Here is an 18126-nt window from a genome sequence, read left to right as displayed (position 1 = left end):
ATAACATTTTATTAATTAAACATGTTTTTACACAAGAATTTAATAAGCCAATAAATACGTAATTTCAATTGTGCATATACATTTCAAGAATATATCAATTACAATTGTCTGATAAATATATCAAGAATGTCTTTTACGTAATAAATTGTATCACTTAATCTAAAATTGTTTCACATTATCCTCTTTTGTAGAACATCACAATGCCACATCAGTGGATGGAGGGAAATTTGCCAGTGTCCTCAAAATGTTTCATCTGTGAAAAGACATGTGGCTCTGTACTTAGGTATTTATTCTATGATGCATTCTTACATAAAATGACGTTCGATCACACAACTGTCGTATGCAAATTGACGTGTTATTCATAGGCTTCAAGATTGGCGGTGTCTATGGTGCAGAGCAACTGTACACACAGCATGCAGACCTGCCATAAGTATCAAGTGTCCATTAGGACCAGCTAAACTCAGTGTAGTGCCTCCTACGGCTTTGCATAGTATAGGTAATAATTGTACTTTTCGCCTATATTGTAAACAATAATTGTATGATTTTGTGTGTAAATAATTTATTATAATAGCAAAACTATGTTCTTAATGATTATCAGGTAGTGACGAAGCTTGGGAAGCTGTTAGACCTACAGGATGCAGTCCACTTTTAGTATTTGTAAACAGTAAATCTGGTGACAATCAAGGTGTTAAGTTTCTTAGGAGATTTAAACAATTACTGAATCCCGCACAAGTGTTCGACCTTATAAAAGGAGGACCAGGTCCAGGGTAAGCATAATGAAATGTATTCTTCACAATTAGCTGCAGTGAAACATGTCGAATATCGAAATTATATTTTTTGTTTTTCCAGATTAAGACTGTTCCGTCACTTTGACCCGTTCCGGATACTAGTTTGCAGTGGAGATGGATCGGTGGGATGGGTGCTTTCGGAAATTGATCGATTGGGAATGCACGTGAGTATCTTGCAATCAACAACTTTATTTATCTCTTTCAGCGCATGACTCTTCAATTTATCATTTTCAATCATTATTTTCTTTTGAGTCTAATTCCGCTCTATCTGTGCGAGGCTACTATGTAAACGTATTTATTTCAGTATGTTTCTTTGCACAACGACTTGGCACAATAATACTTTTCTGTATCAAGCGCATGATTATAAATTATTATTAACCTAAATATATGAGAATTATAGAAATATAAAACAGCATTGATGTAAATTGTTTTAACATATTAACGTATTTTTTACACAATACAATATTAATATATAAACAATAGTCTGATATTCAGTATTCATTATATTACAGCCAATGGTTAATCTTTTCGTGTTTTCGACCATAAACTGCATGGCGTGTCTCTTTTATGATTTTATTCCAGATGAAACTGGTGTGTGTGCTTTAGGCTTCTTTATATGCGAAGCTTCCTTAACTTTATTTACAGACGGTAAGTGAAATGCATGACTAATTTATTAATTTAGCAAGAAAATTTATTACATATTAATTATTTATGTAGAACAAGACATGCAGATTAAAACGTGTTTTCCAAAATTTGCAGAAACAATGCCAGGTCGGAGTGCTACCTCTAGGAACGGGGAACGACTTGGCTCGAGTATTAGGCTGGGGAGCATCTTGCGACGATGACACACATTTACCTCAGCTGTTGGAAAAGTACGAGAAAGCGGGCACAAAGATGTTGGATCGATGGAGCATTATGACGTTTGAACGCAGCATATCTCTGCCATGTCACAAAGTGACTCTGCATCAGCCCGACCCGGCTATAAAATTGAGTGTAGCTCATCAATATGAGGACAACGTACTTGCTCATATATCAAACATTTTGCAATCCGATCAAGAGAGCGTAGTTCTATCTAGTGCCAAGTAAGTGATTTTGGTCACGCGGGTGTGCGTATGCGATTGCAAAATTTTGCCCAACCCGAGATTTCCTTTTGCAGAGTTTTATGCGAAACAGTGAAAGATTTTGCGACACACATACTGGAAGCCAGTCTAAACACAGGGGACCAACAATTGGGAGAAAAATGCGAAGCGCTTCAACAAAAACTTGATTTATTATTGCAGACATTATCAAAAGAGGAAAAGTATTTGTTCGATAACGCGGAGGAAGCTGACATTGGCACTCTAAATACCGAAACTTTAAGTTGCAATCAAGAGAAGGGTGCTTTGGAAAAACCAGAGAAGGAAATAACAAACTTTAAAAAAGCCATAAGAAGAAGATGTTACATGGAGAGAGATGCTGTGATGTCTAGGTATGCAACGTACATTATTTATAATACTGTATTGAAATATATAGAATAAGAGACATGTGTTTTAATACCTTACCATTATTTTTTAGAGCAAATAGCTTGAAAAGAGCCATCAGAAGATTAGTGGAGCATACGGAATTGACCGTCGATGAACAGAACGACCCCTCGGACGAGAAGCAAGGTATCAAGATGCCAAACATCACTATAACATGCGATAATTCGCCGACTACTCCGACCAGTAAGTTACTTGATTGAAGATAATAACAACGAAAATTTTCTCCTTTTAATTCATGTTCTTGTAATGGATAATTTAGATAAAAAGCAACATTTGGACATCCCTGGCTTCTTACAAACAGACCAAACATCGGACAATATCAGTTCAATGCCAACTGCAGAATCCGGTAGCAGCCTAGAGATATCACCTTGCCCGAGTCCTACCCCTAACGTGGCGTCCTTGAGTCCGATGCCGGACTTGAGGAGAGATTCGCAACCCGAGGAATTGCTGACTCTTCCCGCGCCCGACGGTTTCGCCGACAGTAGACGAAACAGCGAAAACATGCCGCAAGGGTAATTCAATTTCAACGCGATCCTTATCAGTGTTTGCTATTATCTAAATTAAATTATATAGATGATTATCTAGATGACATTTTGGCGTCATCTTATCTTTATATAGATAATAAAAATATGTATTAGCTGTACCCGCGCACCTTAGATGAAAAAGAGTATTATCTTTAAATTATCTAGAATAATTTTCAGATAATTTTTGTTTAGAATTATAGCACATAAAAATACTTAAATAGTCGAACTTAAGCAGTAAGCGATAAAAATTTATAAATAAAAATATGAATACATATATTTTTACATCCTTTTTATAATTACATTTTTTGTATAACTGTGTTTACATAAGCACTCTTGAAAATTATTATCTAGATGAATCGCCATATAATTTTATATTTTATCTCGATATATTTAAAACAAAATCATCATCTTATCTAAGATGAATTTACATATTTTTATCTCATCTTTATCTAGCTAATTTGAAAATCAACCAAGTACAACACTGATCATTATACATATGTATAGTGTCTGGATTGTCAAAGTTACATCTTGATTTGATTTTAGAGTTTTCAGTTTTGACTCGGCCGGCTGTCAACAAGAGGCGCAAACAACTATTACCAGCGACAATTTCTTTTTGTCCTCCGAACGCAGCCAGCTAGAGGCTGTCTCCGACCTCCCAATCACTGTCACAAAGACCACTTTAGACACAAGTACACCATCAGACGACGCGACCATACAAGATACTATCGTTTCTCCTGACACAGATTCGCTTCATTCTAGAAATATCTCGCCAGAACACGCGCAAAAAACCGCGAAAGACACGTTGGGACCCAGAGGTAGCTGTACCAACAGCATCATCAGTACGGACAGTATCGTTTCCGATATGTTAGATTCCAAAAGTTACACCATTCGGAATAGCGAGAGTGAAATTGGTAGGTAGATTCTTCGCCGACGCGACTTGTCGCGTTGCTTTGCGTGTATCTAATTATTAGATAATTTCTCTACGCTTTTCAGGACACGTAGACAGCGATATATTTGATTCCACCAAGAGATCGGAAAGCTCGGAGATCGGGCACATCGACTCGCCGGACAACTCCGACATGCTTTCTACGGAGACTCAACATTCGGAGAGTGGCTTGGAAGATCTGAGTTCTCTCGGACAGGATGTCATCAGTGCGATAATGGGCGAGAAGTACGATTCTGTCAGAGAAGGCTTGGATATCGAGGAATCGCGAAGACCTTGCGGTTTAGCTCGGTTCAACGAAGGCAACGACATCGGCAGGCAGTCATTCAAGGCGAGAAATTTAAAGGCGGATAAAGAGGTAAAGAATGGAAAAATTATATAAAGGTGTTTTTTGTTTAGTTTCTCTCGTGAAATTGAAACATTTAAAATTACCATAATCCCCGTTGCTTGGCACACATTTAAATATCATCGTGTAATTTTCTCTTCATTTATTGTGTAAAGGTTTATTTTCTTTTATACAGAGAAATTATGCGAGATATTTTCTCATAATGTTATCTTTTTAAATAAATTTATTTATTTACTTTTAATTTCTTTTAAATTTATTTATAATTTTATTTTTCTATTTTAAATCTACTAAAATCTGTACACTGAAAAAATTGATTAAATTTAAATACACAGTAGAAAAATTTGTTTTCTTGTTAAAAACGGTCTCCATTAAATTTTTTGTGTCAAATTTAACATATTACTATTCTGTTAATTGAACTTAAATGTTAAATTATTAAAACAACTGAAAAAATTAATGTCGAAATTGTTGTTAACAGGGAATGCTAAATAAGACAGACGGTTTGACGACGTGCGTACGTGTATCAGGAGCTAAATCGATGCAATCTGTAGAAACGAATATAGTATCCATCAAGTTCGATAACATTGAAAAGGAAAGAGTGCCCGATGCCGGTTTGTTGAGTCCGGTGTGCTGCTTCCCCGTCTCGTCGGACAACTCACAGGCCAACGAAAAGTGTTCCATAAACTTTCCACCTCAGATTAGCGTCATCATTGATCCGCCAAGTCCATCGTTGTCGATTGAGAGCCATCACAAACTTAATTTAGATTACAACCTGGACCCACATGACAAACAGTACAGTGGCGGCGGTAGTATGGAGAGATGTAAGTGCATCTCGGTTGATATATCATCAGATCTTCTTAATTGAACTGACTGCATTGGTTCAGAGTTTATCTCTTTCCTTCCAATGTGGAATACTAATAGGTCTGTTATTTTTTTTTTTTTTTTTTTTTTTTACCTGAACTGGCTGTATTTGTTCAAAGTTTATCTCTTTCCTTTCAATGTGGAGTAAAAAAGATAAACTCTGAACTAGTGTAGCTAGCTGAAAAGAATAGATTTAAAGATAAACTCTGAATTAGTAGAGCTAATGACGTGTGACGTAAGCTGATGACGTTTTTATATGGTGCAGTAAGCGTGGAACTGCCCGAATCGGGTTTTTCTCCGCAAGCTACGCGGCGCATCAGTAGCGGCAGCTTGTTGAAGGCATCGGAAGTTGTGTCATTGGCGGCTGCTGCTCGTCTAAGTGGTTCGAGTTTGAGCTTGCGCCACGAAAGAGCGAAATCTGTCGACAAAACGGAGGATAAGAAACTTCCGATAATAAATCCCTTGGTCCGATTACCGATGTGGCCTAGTAAGTCAAAGATGCAATATCGAAGAATAATTGCTTCCATGTTACATATTTTTATTTATCATTATCTTTTTAAATGTAGATGTAAGCGGTGGAGCTGGTCTTATCAGTCAAGCGTTGCTGGCAAACGCGGATGCTCTGTGTGCAGCGGTATCGCCATTAATGGATCCAGATGAAACATTGATGTAAGTCGTACGTCATTGTACAAGTAATCACGACGATCAAGCAATTGATTTAATTCTGAATTCTACAGGGAAGGCTACTTCGAACGTTGCGTCATGAACAATTATTTTGGAATTGGCATAGACGCGAAAATTAGTCTCGATTTCCACAACAAAAGAGAGGAACATCCTGAGAAATGTCGATCGCGCGCCAAGAATTATATGTGGTATGGCGTCTTGGGATCTAAACAGTGGCTACAGAAGACTTATAAGAATCTCGAGCAAAGAGTTCAGCTGGAATGCGACGGCCAAAGGATACCATTGCCTTCTCTGCAAGGAATCGTTGTGCTAAATATTCCAAGGTACCTGCAAAAGAAGACATAATCGGTGTATCTGTGTACAATTTTTTATGTAAAATTTTTGTTTCAAATGACAGCTTTATGGGCGGAACGAACTTCTGGGGCGGTTCGAAGGAAGGAGATCTATTTCTGGCACCGTCGTTCGACGATCGTATATTGGAAGTAGTGGCGGTCTTTGGATCTGTTCAAATGGCCGCTTCGCGGCTCATCAATTTGCAACATCACAGGATAGCTCAGTGCCAGACAGTTCAGATTAACATCCTGGGCGAGGAAGGCGTTCCGATACAGGTCGATGGTGAGGCTTGGGTTCAGCCACCCGGTATTATAAGGATCATACACAAGAATCGCATGCAAATGCTTTATAGAAACAGGGTAAGTGTCTGTCTACTGGTTTCTCACTAAGTACAAATGATTAGCATGTGTAATTAAAAATACTTTATGTCACAGGCGCTCGAGACTTCGCTGAGAGCGTGGGAGGAGAAGCAACGCAACACGTTAAGCGCCGTGACTCAATCCACTTCTACTCTGAGTAGTGTATCGCAATCGCAGTCCAAAACGCCGTTGCCGATATGTAGTAAACCGTCACAGTTGACCGACGACGAGCTCACTATTCTGATCAGTTTCATCGAAGCGGTGACGACTTTAGTCAAGTGGGTGAAACTACTGATTATATCACACCCGAGTCTAGAACCAGATCTGTATCAGGTCGCCTCACGAACAGCGAATGCGCTTGAACAAGTACATCCGGATGGTAAAATTTTACAGGGGGTAAGTGATGTGATTTAAGTGAGAGAAATCGAAGAATAAAGAAAAATAATATAATAAATCTCATCGCTCATATTTATTTATCTGCCAATAGATGAGCTTGAGGCCCATGGTAACTGAATTGGTGTCAAGTGCGAGACAATTGTACGAAGAATCTTGCGAGTTATTGCGCGATAAAGCTCACAACTTGGTGAGTATATAAATATTAAGTGAATATATATTTATATATATAAAAATATATAAATGTCATTTTATAAAATTAATAAATTTATTAAATTGATACTTATATTTTTGTGCGTAAAATACAGAGATTACGAGAGGACTTGGAAAACAAGCTATCTATGTCTTTAGCTACTATGGAACAGGAATTACGAAAGTGTACTTTTGATGAAGCAGGCACAGGACTGGTTTACTTGCAAAACGTTCCTGCAGACGATCAGGTATAGTTCTTTCTTATGCTTTCTGCAATGCTGTTCGAGATCAATTTTTTAAAGCTACAAGCTATATAAAATAACTCTATTCTCGTGTTTCTGTCGTACATTTTGCATTGTGATAAAGAGTTTTGTGATATTTATAATACATTTAATTGGAATAGCACTATATATATATATTTAACTCGCTAAAATTAGTATGTATAAAGAAAACTTTGTTTTTGATATAAATATAAATATTTAGCTGTTTGCTTAAACAGAATCTAGAGAATTAGATTTATGTGTATATTTGAGAGATACACCATAATATTTTTCTACTTATATTTTACTTATTGCACTTAATTTTTCACGAATTTATTGAAATCAAGCAAAGCACATTAATATATGATTATAAAATCTTTTATTTTATTATATATCATTTTCTATTCATGTTCGATATTCCATCTCATTAAAGCATATTTCGAGAGACTCGTTCGACGTTCAATAATAAATTTTAAAAGCTAGCTAGTTGGATGTAATATTATGAAAGCACCTCTCTTTATACAATACATTAAACACGAAAATTTACAATTCTCTCCACTTTTCGAGAGAAAACTTTACAATTCATTACACATATAAGTGTTGTTTACAAATGATAATTAATAAATTATCCTATGCTTTATTTCGGATTGATTGAGTGCTCAATCCCAATGCTGGTAATACGCTTTTAAGTCTTAATGCTTATGATATTACGTTAGAGAAATTAGAATTAGCATTTTAGAGACTTAGTTTTGCAATTGTAACGAGATATGGCGCAGATTATTTTTGTACACGTGCATGTTATATCTGCTGATCAGAGATGGATTGCTCCATTTAGATGTTTTTATTTATCTATTTATACGCTTATATGGTTCTCTAGTCTGCGAAACACAACAGTGATATATTATATATATTATGTGATATTTAGCGGTCTTAGTCGATGCTGCGCATCCATTTAGTTTATATTAGCAAGAACACAATATGCACCACCTACTTAACTTTTGCTTTTGCCATCGCGCGCTTCCGCTGTATCTCATGATTTCGTTGATGATGAATCGTTGTGCACCTTGTTTAATTAGCACTGTAACAACGAGAGGGGAACTTTCGTGATTTTATACGAGCCTCATGAGAGATTTGTATCTTGTAGCGGATGTACATGTGTGAATCTCGCTGAATTATATAGCAATAAATATCTAATGGAATATCTCATGTCTCTTATTAATAAAAATATATATATACCGGAATATGTATTTGCGCGAACATATATATATAATATATATATATATATATATATATATATATATATATATATATATATTATATATATATACACACTTTAATCATTGCGAAACCACATAGATCATTCGAGAGCTACTATGTGTGCCTGACGAATCCCACATATATATTATAATCAACCCCGAGTGCAATTCTCTACCTGTGCATATGACTAGCATGTCTCTAACGTATGTCGTACATAAGATAGCGTGCCGCTTTGCCACACGCTTTACCACTAATCTGACTAACACCGTGTACTAACCGGCGTCTCGAACTCTGGATCTGCAGGGGGATAAAAAAAATCGTCATCGAGGGTTGTTCTGGTTAAAGTTCCGTCGTTTCGCCGGCAACTCGGGCGCTACGGGTCATCCGGCGCGAGATCAGGTTACCACGTGGGGCGTGCAGGAGGTCTGCACCTGGTTGGAGAATCTGCAATTGGGAGAGTACGCCGACAGATTCGTGTCCCACGACATACGCGGCAGGGAGCTGCTCACGCTTGCCCGCCGCGATCTCAAGGAGCTGGGCATCACCAAGGTGGGACACGTTAAACGCATCTTGCAGGCTATCAATGACCTCAACAATTGAACTTCCGCGAGTCGAAGTTTCGCACGTTCCGGAACACAGGATATACGACGCGCAGGTAGCCAGTTACCTATAGATAGTGTTTGACACAGTAGCAAAAGAGAGATGTATCTACATCTACGGCGCATCATTCCAAACTGTAGTGAACCGATATAGCAGAGAAGATAAAATTTAAAATTGAATATATAATTGACAAAAGAACTTTCGTAACAATTAATAGAACAAGATAGATAGATTGTTATATATTCTTATCCTAAAACGTTAATTAAAACGTGCATTTCCCGATACATATGCGAGTGACATTAGGTCTGTTCTTTCCAGCTCAACTGGCTGCAGCAGTTCAGAGTTTATCTTTTTTACTCCACTTTGGAAGGAGAGAAATAAACTCTGAACTATAGCGTAGTTCAGCTGAAAAGAATAGACGTATTAGATTAAGGCTCCTTGATACTCGCCGCAGCTATGTTAGATTGTGACGTCAGAGGCGAGAAGTACACGTTGAAAATTTTGACGTACCATTTTTAGATAAAAAGATATTTTAATGAAACACAGCTTAATATGGCTTTAGCACACTTTTAAAATATTCCGAAAACTATATTTCCCATTTTAATCAACAGCCGTAAAATGACCAATATATGAGACCTGATTCTTATATATTCTTGCATATGTGCAGTCATTTTGCACGATAAAGTCTGATGTTTCAATTATTTTATGGTTGTTGATTGACTGTCAAAACTGACTCTGACGTCACAATCTAACATGACTGCGGCGAGGACCCCGGAGCCTTAAAGAAAAAAAAATTAAAAAAGATAATGTTAAGGGATAAAAATTACTACTAAGAAGTTACATCTTTTAACAATGTCGTATATAAGGAAACCATTTTTTGCCTGTGCCAAATATTTACTCTATACTTGAAATCACGATAAAAGAAAAACAAAAAAAATGAATTTATTATCTCATCAACAACACACACACACATATATATAGTACAAAATATGAGATACGTCATCTCCCAAGGGGATGAATTTCCTTTCACTTTCTTATCGAGGCAATCCATGACGAAAAACTGCATACACACATAACGGAGTAGATAATTCTTGTAAAATAGTAGATTTTTTTACATCACAGACTATTATACTAGAATAAAAAAACTAGCAACATCTCGGACATACATACATATATATATATATATATACATATATTTAACAATTATTGCGTGTACTTCTTGTTCAAAATTGAATCTTACGCGGCACAAGTATCTTAAATCTTGCAAGTATCACATTCTTAAAGAAGTGTTTCCTATTGTCTTCGACGTATATAAAAATTAATTGCATTATACTCGTAATTTTTAACTCATTCGGTCAATTTATTCTGATTGATCTTTACACATGACTTCGTCGAGCTACCGATATATAGTGTGCAATATAAATATACATATACATGACGGATGTGTACTCTTGTAATTATATACACAGATTTGTGATTTTTTCGGTTGTTTGATGACGTTACTAATTCGTTTGAAAAGCAATGTCTGGGCCAAGATGTATATGAAAGTGATTCTACATATATCTCCTCTTATGGCAATAAACACGATAAGTAAGAGAAGACCTAGAGATGCAAAGTGCATACACTAGTAGTTCTAACAGATTATTATGTGTACATGAAACAAAGGAATATTTTTTTCTTTCGGAATCGTAGGCCGTAACTTGCAGGATAGCTCTTGCTCGAGCTTTTTCTTGCCTTATAACGAAGCTAGTCTTCATTTTCTTACTCTCTCAGTTTACAAATATTTATCTATTTTTATATCATTATTTTTATATGGTCATTGTGCTATTTGATTATTTGCATAATCTTCTATCAGCGTAATAATCAAATATTGCTCATATTAATGATAAAAGAGATGCAATTTTTGTATTTTTTCTCCTGATAGCCTGTCTTCGTTTTGTTATTATGTGATAATTGAAGAATCTCTCGACACGCGAAAAAGATATTTTTATCGTAATTTTAGAGAGCATTATACTTTTCTCATACAGAGAGGTAAATCTCACACAAATAGATGAGCATATTACATACAGTAGTGTATTTAGTCTATGCGATAAAACAAATAAAATTAATTATATACAAACACAATTATATCTGACAAACTTAAAACAAAGTAGAATCAAATTGTGAGTACACACTAAAAACAATTATGCAGAGGTAAATATATATTCTCATCGTAACATGCAAAGAAAATATAGATTCTTTATTGGCAATGTTAGTTAGCCACAGGTTGTCCGATGTATTAATGCACTACGATGATCAACTTATCTTTGTCTTTTATACCATAACTTGTAATGTAAAACATGTTAACGAACTTGATAATCAAGTTATTTGGGAGTGAAAAAAATTTCTTTACATTCCAATATATATATATATATATTATATATATTATATATATATCTGAAAGGACTAAAGTGCCTATCCCTATAGATTCACTAATCTTACATACAGACAAAAAATACGATCATATACTGTCTACGTAAACATGAATAGTATAACAAATTGCGTATTATTTTTTTATTTTGAATTTAGAAATACGAAACTGATTCGCCAACATACACAATATGTATTTTTTTATTTTTTAATTTAAATAATGTCATTACAATCGCGCAACAAAACGTCGCATCTTAATAGATAATATTGTTGCAATAATGTAATGCAGTATTATATAGAATAATAATATTACATTAAATGATTTTTAATTTATTATAATATAATATCTTTTTGGGAAACGAAGGAGAAAAACTTAATTGAATCTATAATATTAAATATAATATAATGACCTTTCTATATACTTTAATCACTAGATAATTTATTAAACGTTTAAAAAAATTAATCAATTTAAAAAATAATAAAAAAATAAAAATGATAAATTAACGTTCATGTCTTCTTAAAATTGATATTTTTAATTACAATCTCCAAATGTTCGTTTAGTACTTGTCAATTCTTATTACTTAAGTCTTCTGCTCCTTTTTAAATCTAGATATAATTCTGTAAATGTTATCTTGCGTATATTCGTCGGAGATATTTTCTGCAGTAAGATTCCTAATATACAGAATTGACAATCTCTCTCGTATTATCGTGTGTAATCATGGACGTCCGCAGAATTTTTTCCAGGGGGCACATGATTAAATTTTTTTCTTCCTTATTTTTTTCTTAATTTTTTAAATTTAATTTTTATTTTTTTTTATTAAATATGCAAATAATTTCCAGTATTTATTTAGTAGGAGAGAAAATGCTTAATTTTTTAAATTGATTCCAAGGAGAAATAAATGCCCCCTCTTGCCTCTCCTCTGTGGATGTCTATGTGTAACACACATACGAATAAAATGTATTATAATTGTAAGATACTTCCCTTTCCAAAATAATATACACACACATTGTTGTTTTGTATACTTATTAAAATAAAATATTTGACATATACATACCTCACAATTTACGATAAAATGTTGAAAAGCTATGTTACATGAAAACGAATGTATTTAATCGTATTCAATTATTGTTCCTAGGAAAAAATATACCATTTTACTATATTATTAATGATGTATATGTAATCGCGCGAAGTATGTAAAGGTATAAGTCTCTGGAGGAAGTTTGGAAACAATAGTATTCATAGTTTTTTAGAAATCTACTAGCATCTGTGTGTTTTTCAAGATTTCTTTCACTTGAATGTATCGTACGATTTTTTTCAAATATGTATAACATGCATCTGCGAAAGCATTTTACCTCTTTTTATCTGTGATAAATTTTGCGTAGCTTCTTTAATCTTTTAATTCAAAAAATTGTGTTATTATAACAAGTAACTATCAATATGTATTCACGCAGATGTATAAAGATACATCTTTCGTTCCTTCAATCAGATGTATTAATTTTTTTCGTTTCTATTTTATATCATTAACTTAATAAAATTACTTAATTAAATAATATCTTTAAAAAACACGTGCATATATAATGTATAAGAGCAATGGTATTATATTACATACATATATATATTCTACACATATATATAGTTTTATGATATACATAGCTTGAAATTAGTACTTAAAAATATTTGAGTTTGTACATAGTGAACAATCTCTAGAAATATTTAAAACAATATATATTTATTAATATATTGAAATTAATATTCGAGAGAGATTTAAAATATTTTAAAAATTACTTTTTCTATTTTTGAAAGATCAAAGTAAATATCTTCCTGTTTTTTTATTGTTTATTTGATCAATATATTGTTTTTAACAGATTTCTTTATAAAACCATACATATACATATAGGTATCTATATTTAAACACAACATTAACTGACATTTTACAATCTTAGAATTGTGTGGAAATGTTCGTAATAATATATAGATTGCGATAAAGACATCCGAAATAGGTAAATAAGTTTTTCGTTTACAGAGAATAGAGTTATAAGTATATTAAAAATGAATCTAAAACTACTGTGATAAAGACGCTCTTAATCTGTAATATGAAAAGTTATTGTCTACAATATTAACATATTATTTATCCAAATTTTAGCAATATTATAATTATTTTAATTACATCATAAGGTTTTGTTGTATCATCTCCTTTTAAATTAAGATCCTACATTGTAAGCTTAAGTACATAAGAATATGAATCGATCTATATATGTCAAGCACTTCGATTTAGACAGTTTTAATTTTTTGATAATGCATATTTACACTATTATTCTTGAATTGCACTGAGAATGACGAAGGAGTTATATTTCATTACATAATATTTAGTGTTTTTTGCGTCAGTTTTAGAGCTACACATAAAATCTTGTATAAAACATTTTATTACAGATTTTTTGGTGAGATTTATGAAAACATTTGTTAATTTTAATAACAGCCTTATACACGAGCACAGATTTAAATTTTTATAAAAATGGGTTTTGTAATAATAATAAAACTTTTGAAAGAGAGGCTGACCTGCCGAACAATTTGGAATTATTATATTTGAATAGTTCGAAGAGTTATATTATATTATACTATCAGGCATAAAATAATAATAATTGGCAATTTTAATCAAGCAATATCTTTTACAATAGCAGGATTTATAAACATATTAAGCAATATTTAATAAGTACTAATTTTTAACATTATGATTGTGTGACTAGTCTTTTTTAAAATAAACATCAATTATATTGCACAATTTTTAACACTGCATGAATTTTTTATTTTCATATATTTTATTGAATATATCAAAGAACTATGAAGCGTATTTTTGTCTATGATACTATCAGACTTTATATTACTGACTACAAAATGCTAACATCGAATACAATATACTAATATTTTATATGTATTATAAATCCTGTGTTATACAAAAGAAACACACATAATATATTTAAAAAGCTGAATAAATGTGTTCAATTTGTTGTATACATGCACTTTTTGTACATCTGTTTCGTTAAAATAATTATGCATTATTTCTACATGTTTATTATTATATAATCTTTTTGTACTTAAGTGTGCGAGTGTTATTATAAATTATCTATTACATTATAAAATGAAAATATTACAAACTATTAACTGTATCAAAAATCAATATTCTATAATAAAGTTAACTCTTAAAAAGTTCAGAGTTTTTACAAGTACTTTCTTCATTTAATTGTATATTTAAATTATATATTAAATAATTTATTAGTGTAAAGCATGTTTTAATAATTAATAATATTATAGAACATTAATATTGTAATCGCTTTTAGATTATCTTTTTCACTTCAATTATTTATATATTTTCCATAAAATATATGGAATAATATATGGAAATATAGACAAAATATTTTATTTAATTTATTTTAAATTATATACAAAAAATGCTTGACTAGAATAGCATTAATTATTAAAAGTGTAAATAATTTACAAATAGTTTTTCTAATTTCCAGCAATAAAATGCAATTATTTGTGGAAGATATTTTAATAATATTATACTGAACTCTTTCTGTTATATATAGTAACATATAAATTTAATCACAAATCTATTCCAGATGTATCTTACTGTCAATAGAAAATATGTCACAATCAATATAAAGTATATCACAATCTTCAATTAAATAATTTATATAAATTCTCAGGAAACGCAACGCTGTAATCGTAACAATGTTCTATCCTTTCCTAAAATTTCCATCATTTCAGCAACGGGTGGTCCAGCCTATACAGCATTTTATTGTATGTATTAATATTTTTCTCATAATGGAAAGAAATTTATATTTACACGCCGTATTTACCTTTAAACCGCTTAAAACGCTTCTCAGAATTTTCATCAAAGCAGCAAATGGAATTTTATTCTTTTCGGCAAAGTTTTTCAGATACATGATCATCCAATCAGTCTTGTAATTACTTTCATCTATTTCACCTAATTCTGCATTTAACAGTTTGATCGCATCTGAAATAATATGTAATATAGCTTTGATCAATAGAATTAACAGTTTTTGCGTAAAGAAATATTGAGATACCTGAACATCCAGCTTGTTCAATATTTGGCACAGAAGCTGGAACAATCCATAAAAATGCAAGCTCCTCTTTGACAAGATCATTGAGTGTAGATATTCTATTTTGTGACCATTTTAACGTACTAATTATGTGATAATCATCCAACTGCAAACTTCCATCATTTTTCCTAAAATAAAAATAATATCATTAAATTTCTCTTGAAAAAAGATGAAAGATAGTATTAACGATATTCTATACAACATTAAATATACCTTTCGGAAAATGCTTCCAACACTAATTTTTTAACCCGCTCAATTAAAAATTTATGATTCTTCTCGTTTCTTAGCAAGTTTGCTATTTCCAATTTATTAAACTCTAATAATTTTTCAGGCATAAGTTTGCCAGAACTCATTTTTAATTTACTAATATCGAACTGAAAAGCAGAATATATATAAGTAATAATATATAAATAAGAATTTTATTGCAATGTATATAAAGAAAGCAACCTTAATTAATTTTCTATTATCAACATTTATACCTTTTTAATTAGCTGCTGATAACTGTAAAGATCTTGATTCTGTTGTTCTTTATAGAAACCACCGCCAGCGCCTATCACATAATTCAATAATGCTAATGGAAAAATACCCTGTTTTCTAAATGACTCAACCTTTATATCACCTTGCCTCTTTGATAATTTGGTTCCATCTGCATTTAATATTAAAGGCAAATGTCCATAAATAGGAGGATCCCAACCAAACGCTCTGTAATGGATAAAATCAATTAAATATGATTATATAGAAATTAAATAAATAAAAATTTAAGTTTTAGAAAAAATTTTAAATTCAAAAGTTTTTATTTAAATTGATTTAAAACATGTGAACAGATGATTATTTTGAATAAAGCTACATACTTATAAAGCATAATATGCTTAGGTGTAGAAACTTGCCACTCAATACCCCGTAAGACATGAGAAATTTCCATAAAATGATCATCTATCACATTTGCAAAGTGGTAAGTAGGATAGCCATCTGATTTTACAATGACTGGATCCCCTTCAGTTTTAGAAATATCATGCAATACATCTCCATAAACCAAGTCGTTAAAGGATTCTGGTGTGGATGATAACTGAAATATTTAAGTGTAAACAACTATTTTGACATTTTTTTACTAATCAAATAATATGTGTAAAAAAAAATAAACTTAAAGGATACCTTAAATCTGATACAATAAGACGAATTCTTCCTAAGCATTTCTTTCACTTTATCTTTATTAAAATGTCGACACCTGTTATCATATTTAGGTATTTGGCCACATTTTATTGCTTCTTTTCTTAATAAATTCAGTCTTGTCTCAGTGCAAAAGCAATAATAGGCAGATTCATTGTTTAAGAGTTTCAACACTTGTTCCCTGCAAAAAGTTGAGAAATTAAATAAAATTATCCATAATTTCTCATTTTATTTCATCACTTGAATACATACTTATATAATTCAAGCCGTGCTGATTGTACATAAGGACCGGTTGGACCACCTCTGGTAGGATCCTCGTCAGGTATGATTCCTGCCCATAGCAAGTCGTCCTGAAGTTTCTCTATTGCTCCAGGAACGACTCTTGTCTGATCGGTGTCTTCGATTCTCAGAAGGAAGGTGCCCTTGTTGCTGCGTGCAAATAAATAATTGTACAATGCAGTACGTAATCCTCCTAAGTGCAAATGACCTAAAACAGATAAATGAAAATTGACATTCAATGCTTACATAAAATAATATTATTAATAAAATATATAATTATTATAATACATATATTCATTATAACATACATATTAATTACAACATACATTTTTTATTATAATACATAAAATATTTGAATATCAAAATTTATTCTTTAAATAATAAAAATTTTAATTTGTCACTACAGGAGAAGAATAAAAATGATACGTTTGTGTTGATGAATTATTACCAGTAGGACTGGGCGCAAATCTAACCCTGACATGGTATTTCTTGAAGAAGCGTTTTTGCAATAGCTGAAAATTTGACGCTCGGAGTAAATTACGCTGCATATTTCTATTAAAATATTCTAATGAATCCTAGAAAGATAATAAACCGTTCATACAACGCGAATTCTAATGACTTCTTCCAGGAACTTCGTTTCGAAGGACGCAAATTTGAAGCCATATGTTCAGCAAGTTCGTGATTAGGACACAATTATTCTTCGGACATACTAATTTTATTCTTGTACTGATGAAAATTACATTAAAATTTTATATACATATTTTTGTAAAAAATTAACATTTTTTTCTCTGTATTTTTATTTCAATTTCTATTCTTTTAATTTATATATATATATATATATATATATATATATATATATAAGATATAAATATAATGTAATATAATATATATATAAATTAAATTTCAATTATTGAAATTGAAATAAAAATATAGAGAAAAAATTTTATTTCAACATTGCATTATTTTTATCCAATTGTTCTTTTATAATATATAAGAACATTATCCAAAATCAGAGATGAATATTAAATTTGATAGGAGAAAAGCAAAATAATTCAGAAAGAATTAATTTTTCGATATTGAAACAAAAAAATA

The 18126-nt window shown here is 31.9% G+C and overlaps 2 protein-coding genes across 8 annotated transcripts in view; one reads left to right on the top strand and one right to left on the bottom strand.

Annotated features, from left to right (window-relative positions):
• LOC114928765 (diacylglycerol kinase eta) overlaps positions 1 to 14674 on the top strand; it is a 55891-nt gene extending 41217 nt beyond the window's left edge. For 3 of the 7 annotated variants that reach the window (XM_085489756.1, XM_085489752.1, XM_085489757.1), the window contains exons 4-22: positions 192 to 283; positions 366 to 496; positions 599 to 767; positions 850 to 952; positions 1548 to 1870; positions 1945 to 2256; positions 2343 to 2491; positions 2568 to 2820; positions 3376 to 3743; positions 3826 to 4133; positions 4597 to 4939; positions 5245 to 5466; positions 5546 to 5648; positions 5717 to 5986; positions 6061 to 6355; positions 6431 to 6751; positions 6843 to 6938; positions 7057 to 7188; positions 8761 to 14674. In XM_085489756.1, the coding sequence (XP_085345882.1) occupies positions 192 to 283; positions 366 to 496; positions 599 to 767; positions 850 to 952; positions 1548 to 1870; positions 1945 to 2256; positions 2343 to 2491; positions 2568 to 2820; positions 3376 to 3743; positions 3826 to 4133; positions 4597 to 4939; positions 5245 to 5466; positions 5546 to 5648; positions 5717 to 5986; positions 6061 to 6355; positions 6431 to 6751; positions 6843 to 6938; positions 7057 to 7188; positions 8761 to 9057 (4287 nt within the window). In that variant the 3' untranslated portion in view covers positions 9058 to 14674. Of the gene's footprint in view, positions 1 to 191; positions 284 to 365; positions 497 to 598; positions 768 to 849; positions 953 to 1547; positions 1871 to 1944; positions 2257 to 2342; positions 2492 to 2567; positions 2821 to 3375; positions 3744 to 3825; positions 4134 to 4596; positions 4940 to 5244; positions 5467 to 5545; positions 5649 to 5716; positions 5987 to 6060; positions 6356 to 6430; positions 6752 to 6842; positions 6939 to 7056; positions 7875 to 8760 lie in introns of all 7 variants that reach the window. The other 4 variants (XR_014926405.1, XR_014926404.1, XM_085489754.1 and 1 more) reach the window with 4 other exon arrangements.
• Positions 14675 to 15035: 361 nt separating this feature from the next.
• GluRS-m (putative glutamate--tRNA ligase, mitochondrial) lies at positions 15036 to 17752 on the bottom strand. The gene is made up of 9 exons (XM_029300122.2): positions 17483 to 17752; positions 17008 to 17242; positions 16741 to 16936; positions 16440 to 16654; positions 16068 to 16290; positions 15802 to 15962; positions 15553 to 15716; positions 15325 to 15482; positions 15036 to 15248 (listed from the first exon to the last, which is right to left on the bottom strand). Exons 1-9 carry the CDS (start codon positions 17580 to 17582, stop codon positions 15168 to 15170), a joined length of 1533 nt encoding a protein of 510 aa, XP_029155955.1. The 5' UTR covers positions 17583 to 17752; the 3' UTR covers positions 15036 to 15167.
• Positions 17753 to 18126: the final 374 nt, after the last annotated feature.

Source organism: Nylanderia fulva, unplaced genomic scaffold (genome assembly GCF_048542155.1).
Source record: "Nylanderia fulva isolate GAGA-0341 unplaced genomic scaffold, ASM4854215v1 Scaffold9, whole genome shotgun sequence".
Taxonomy (NCBI): Eukaryota; Metazoa; Arthropoda; class Insecta; order Hymenoptera; family Formicidae; genus Nylanderia; species Nylanderia fulva.
This window is presented reverse-complemented; position numbering and strand designations above follow the sequence as displayed.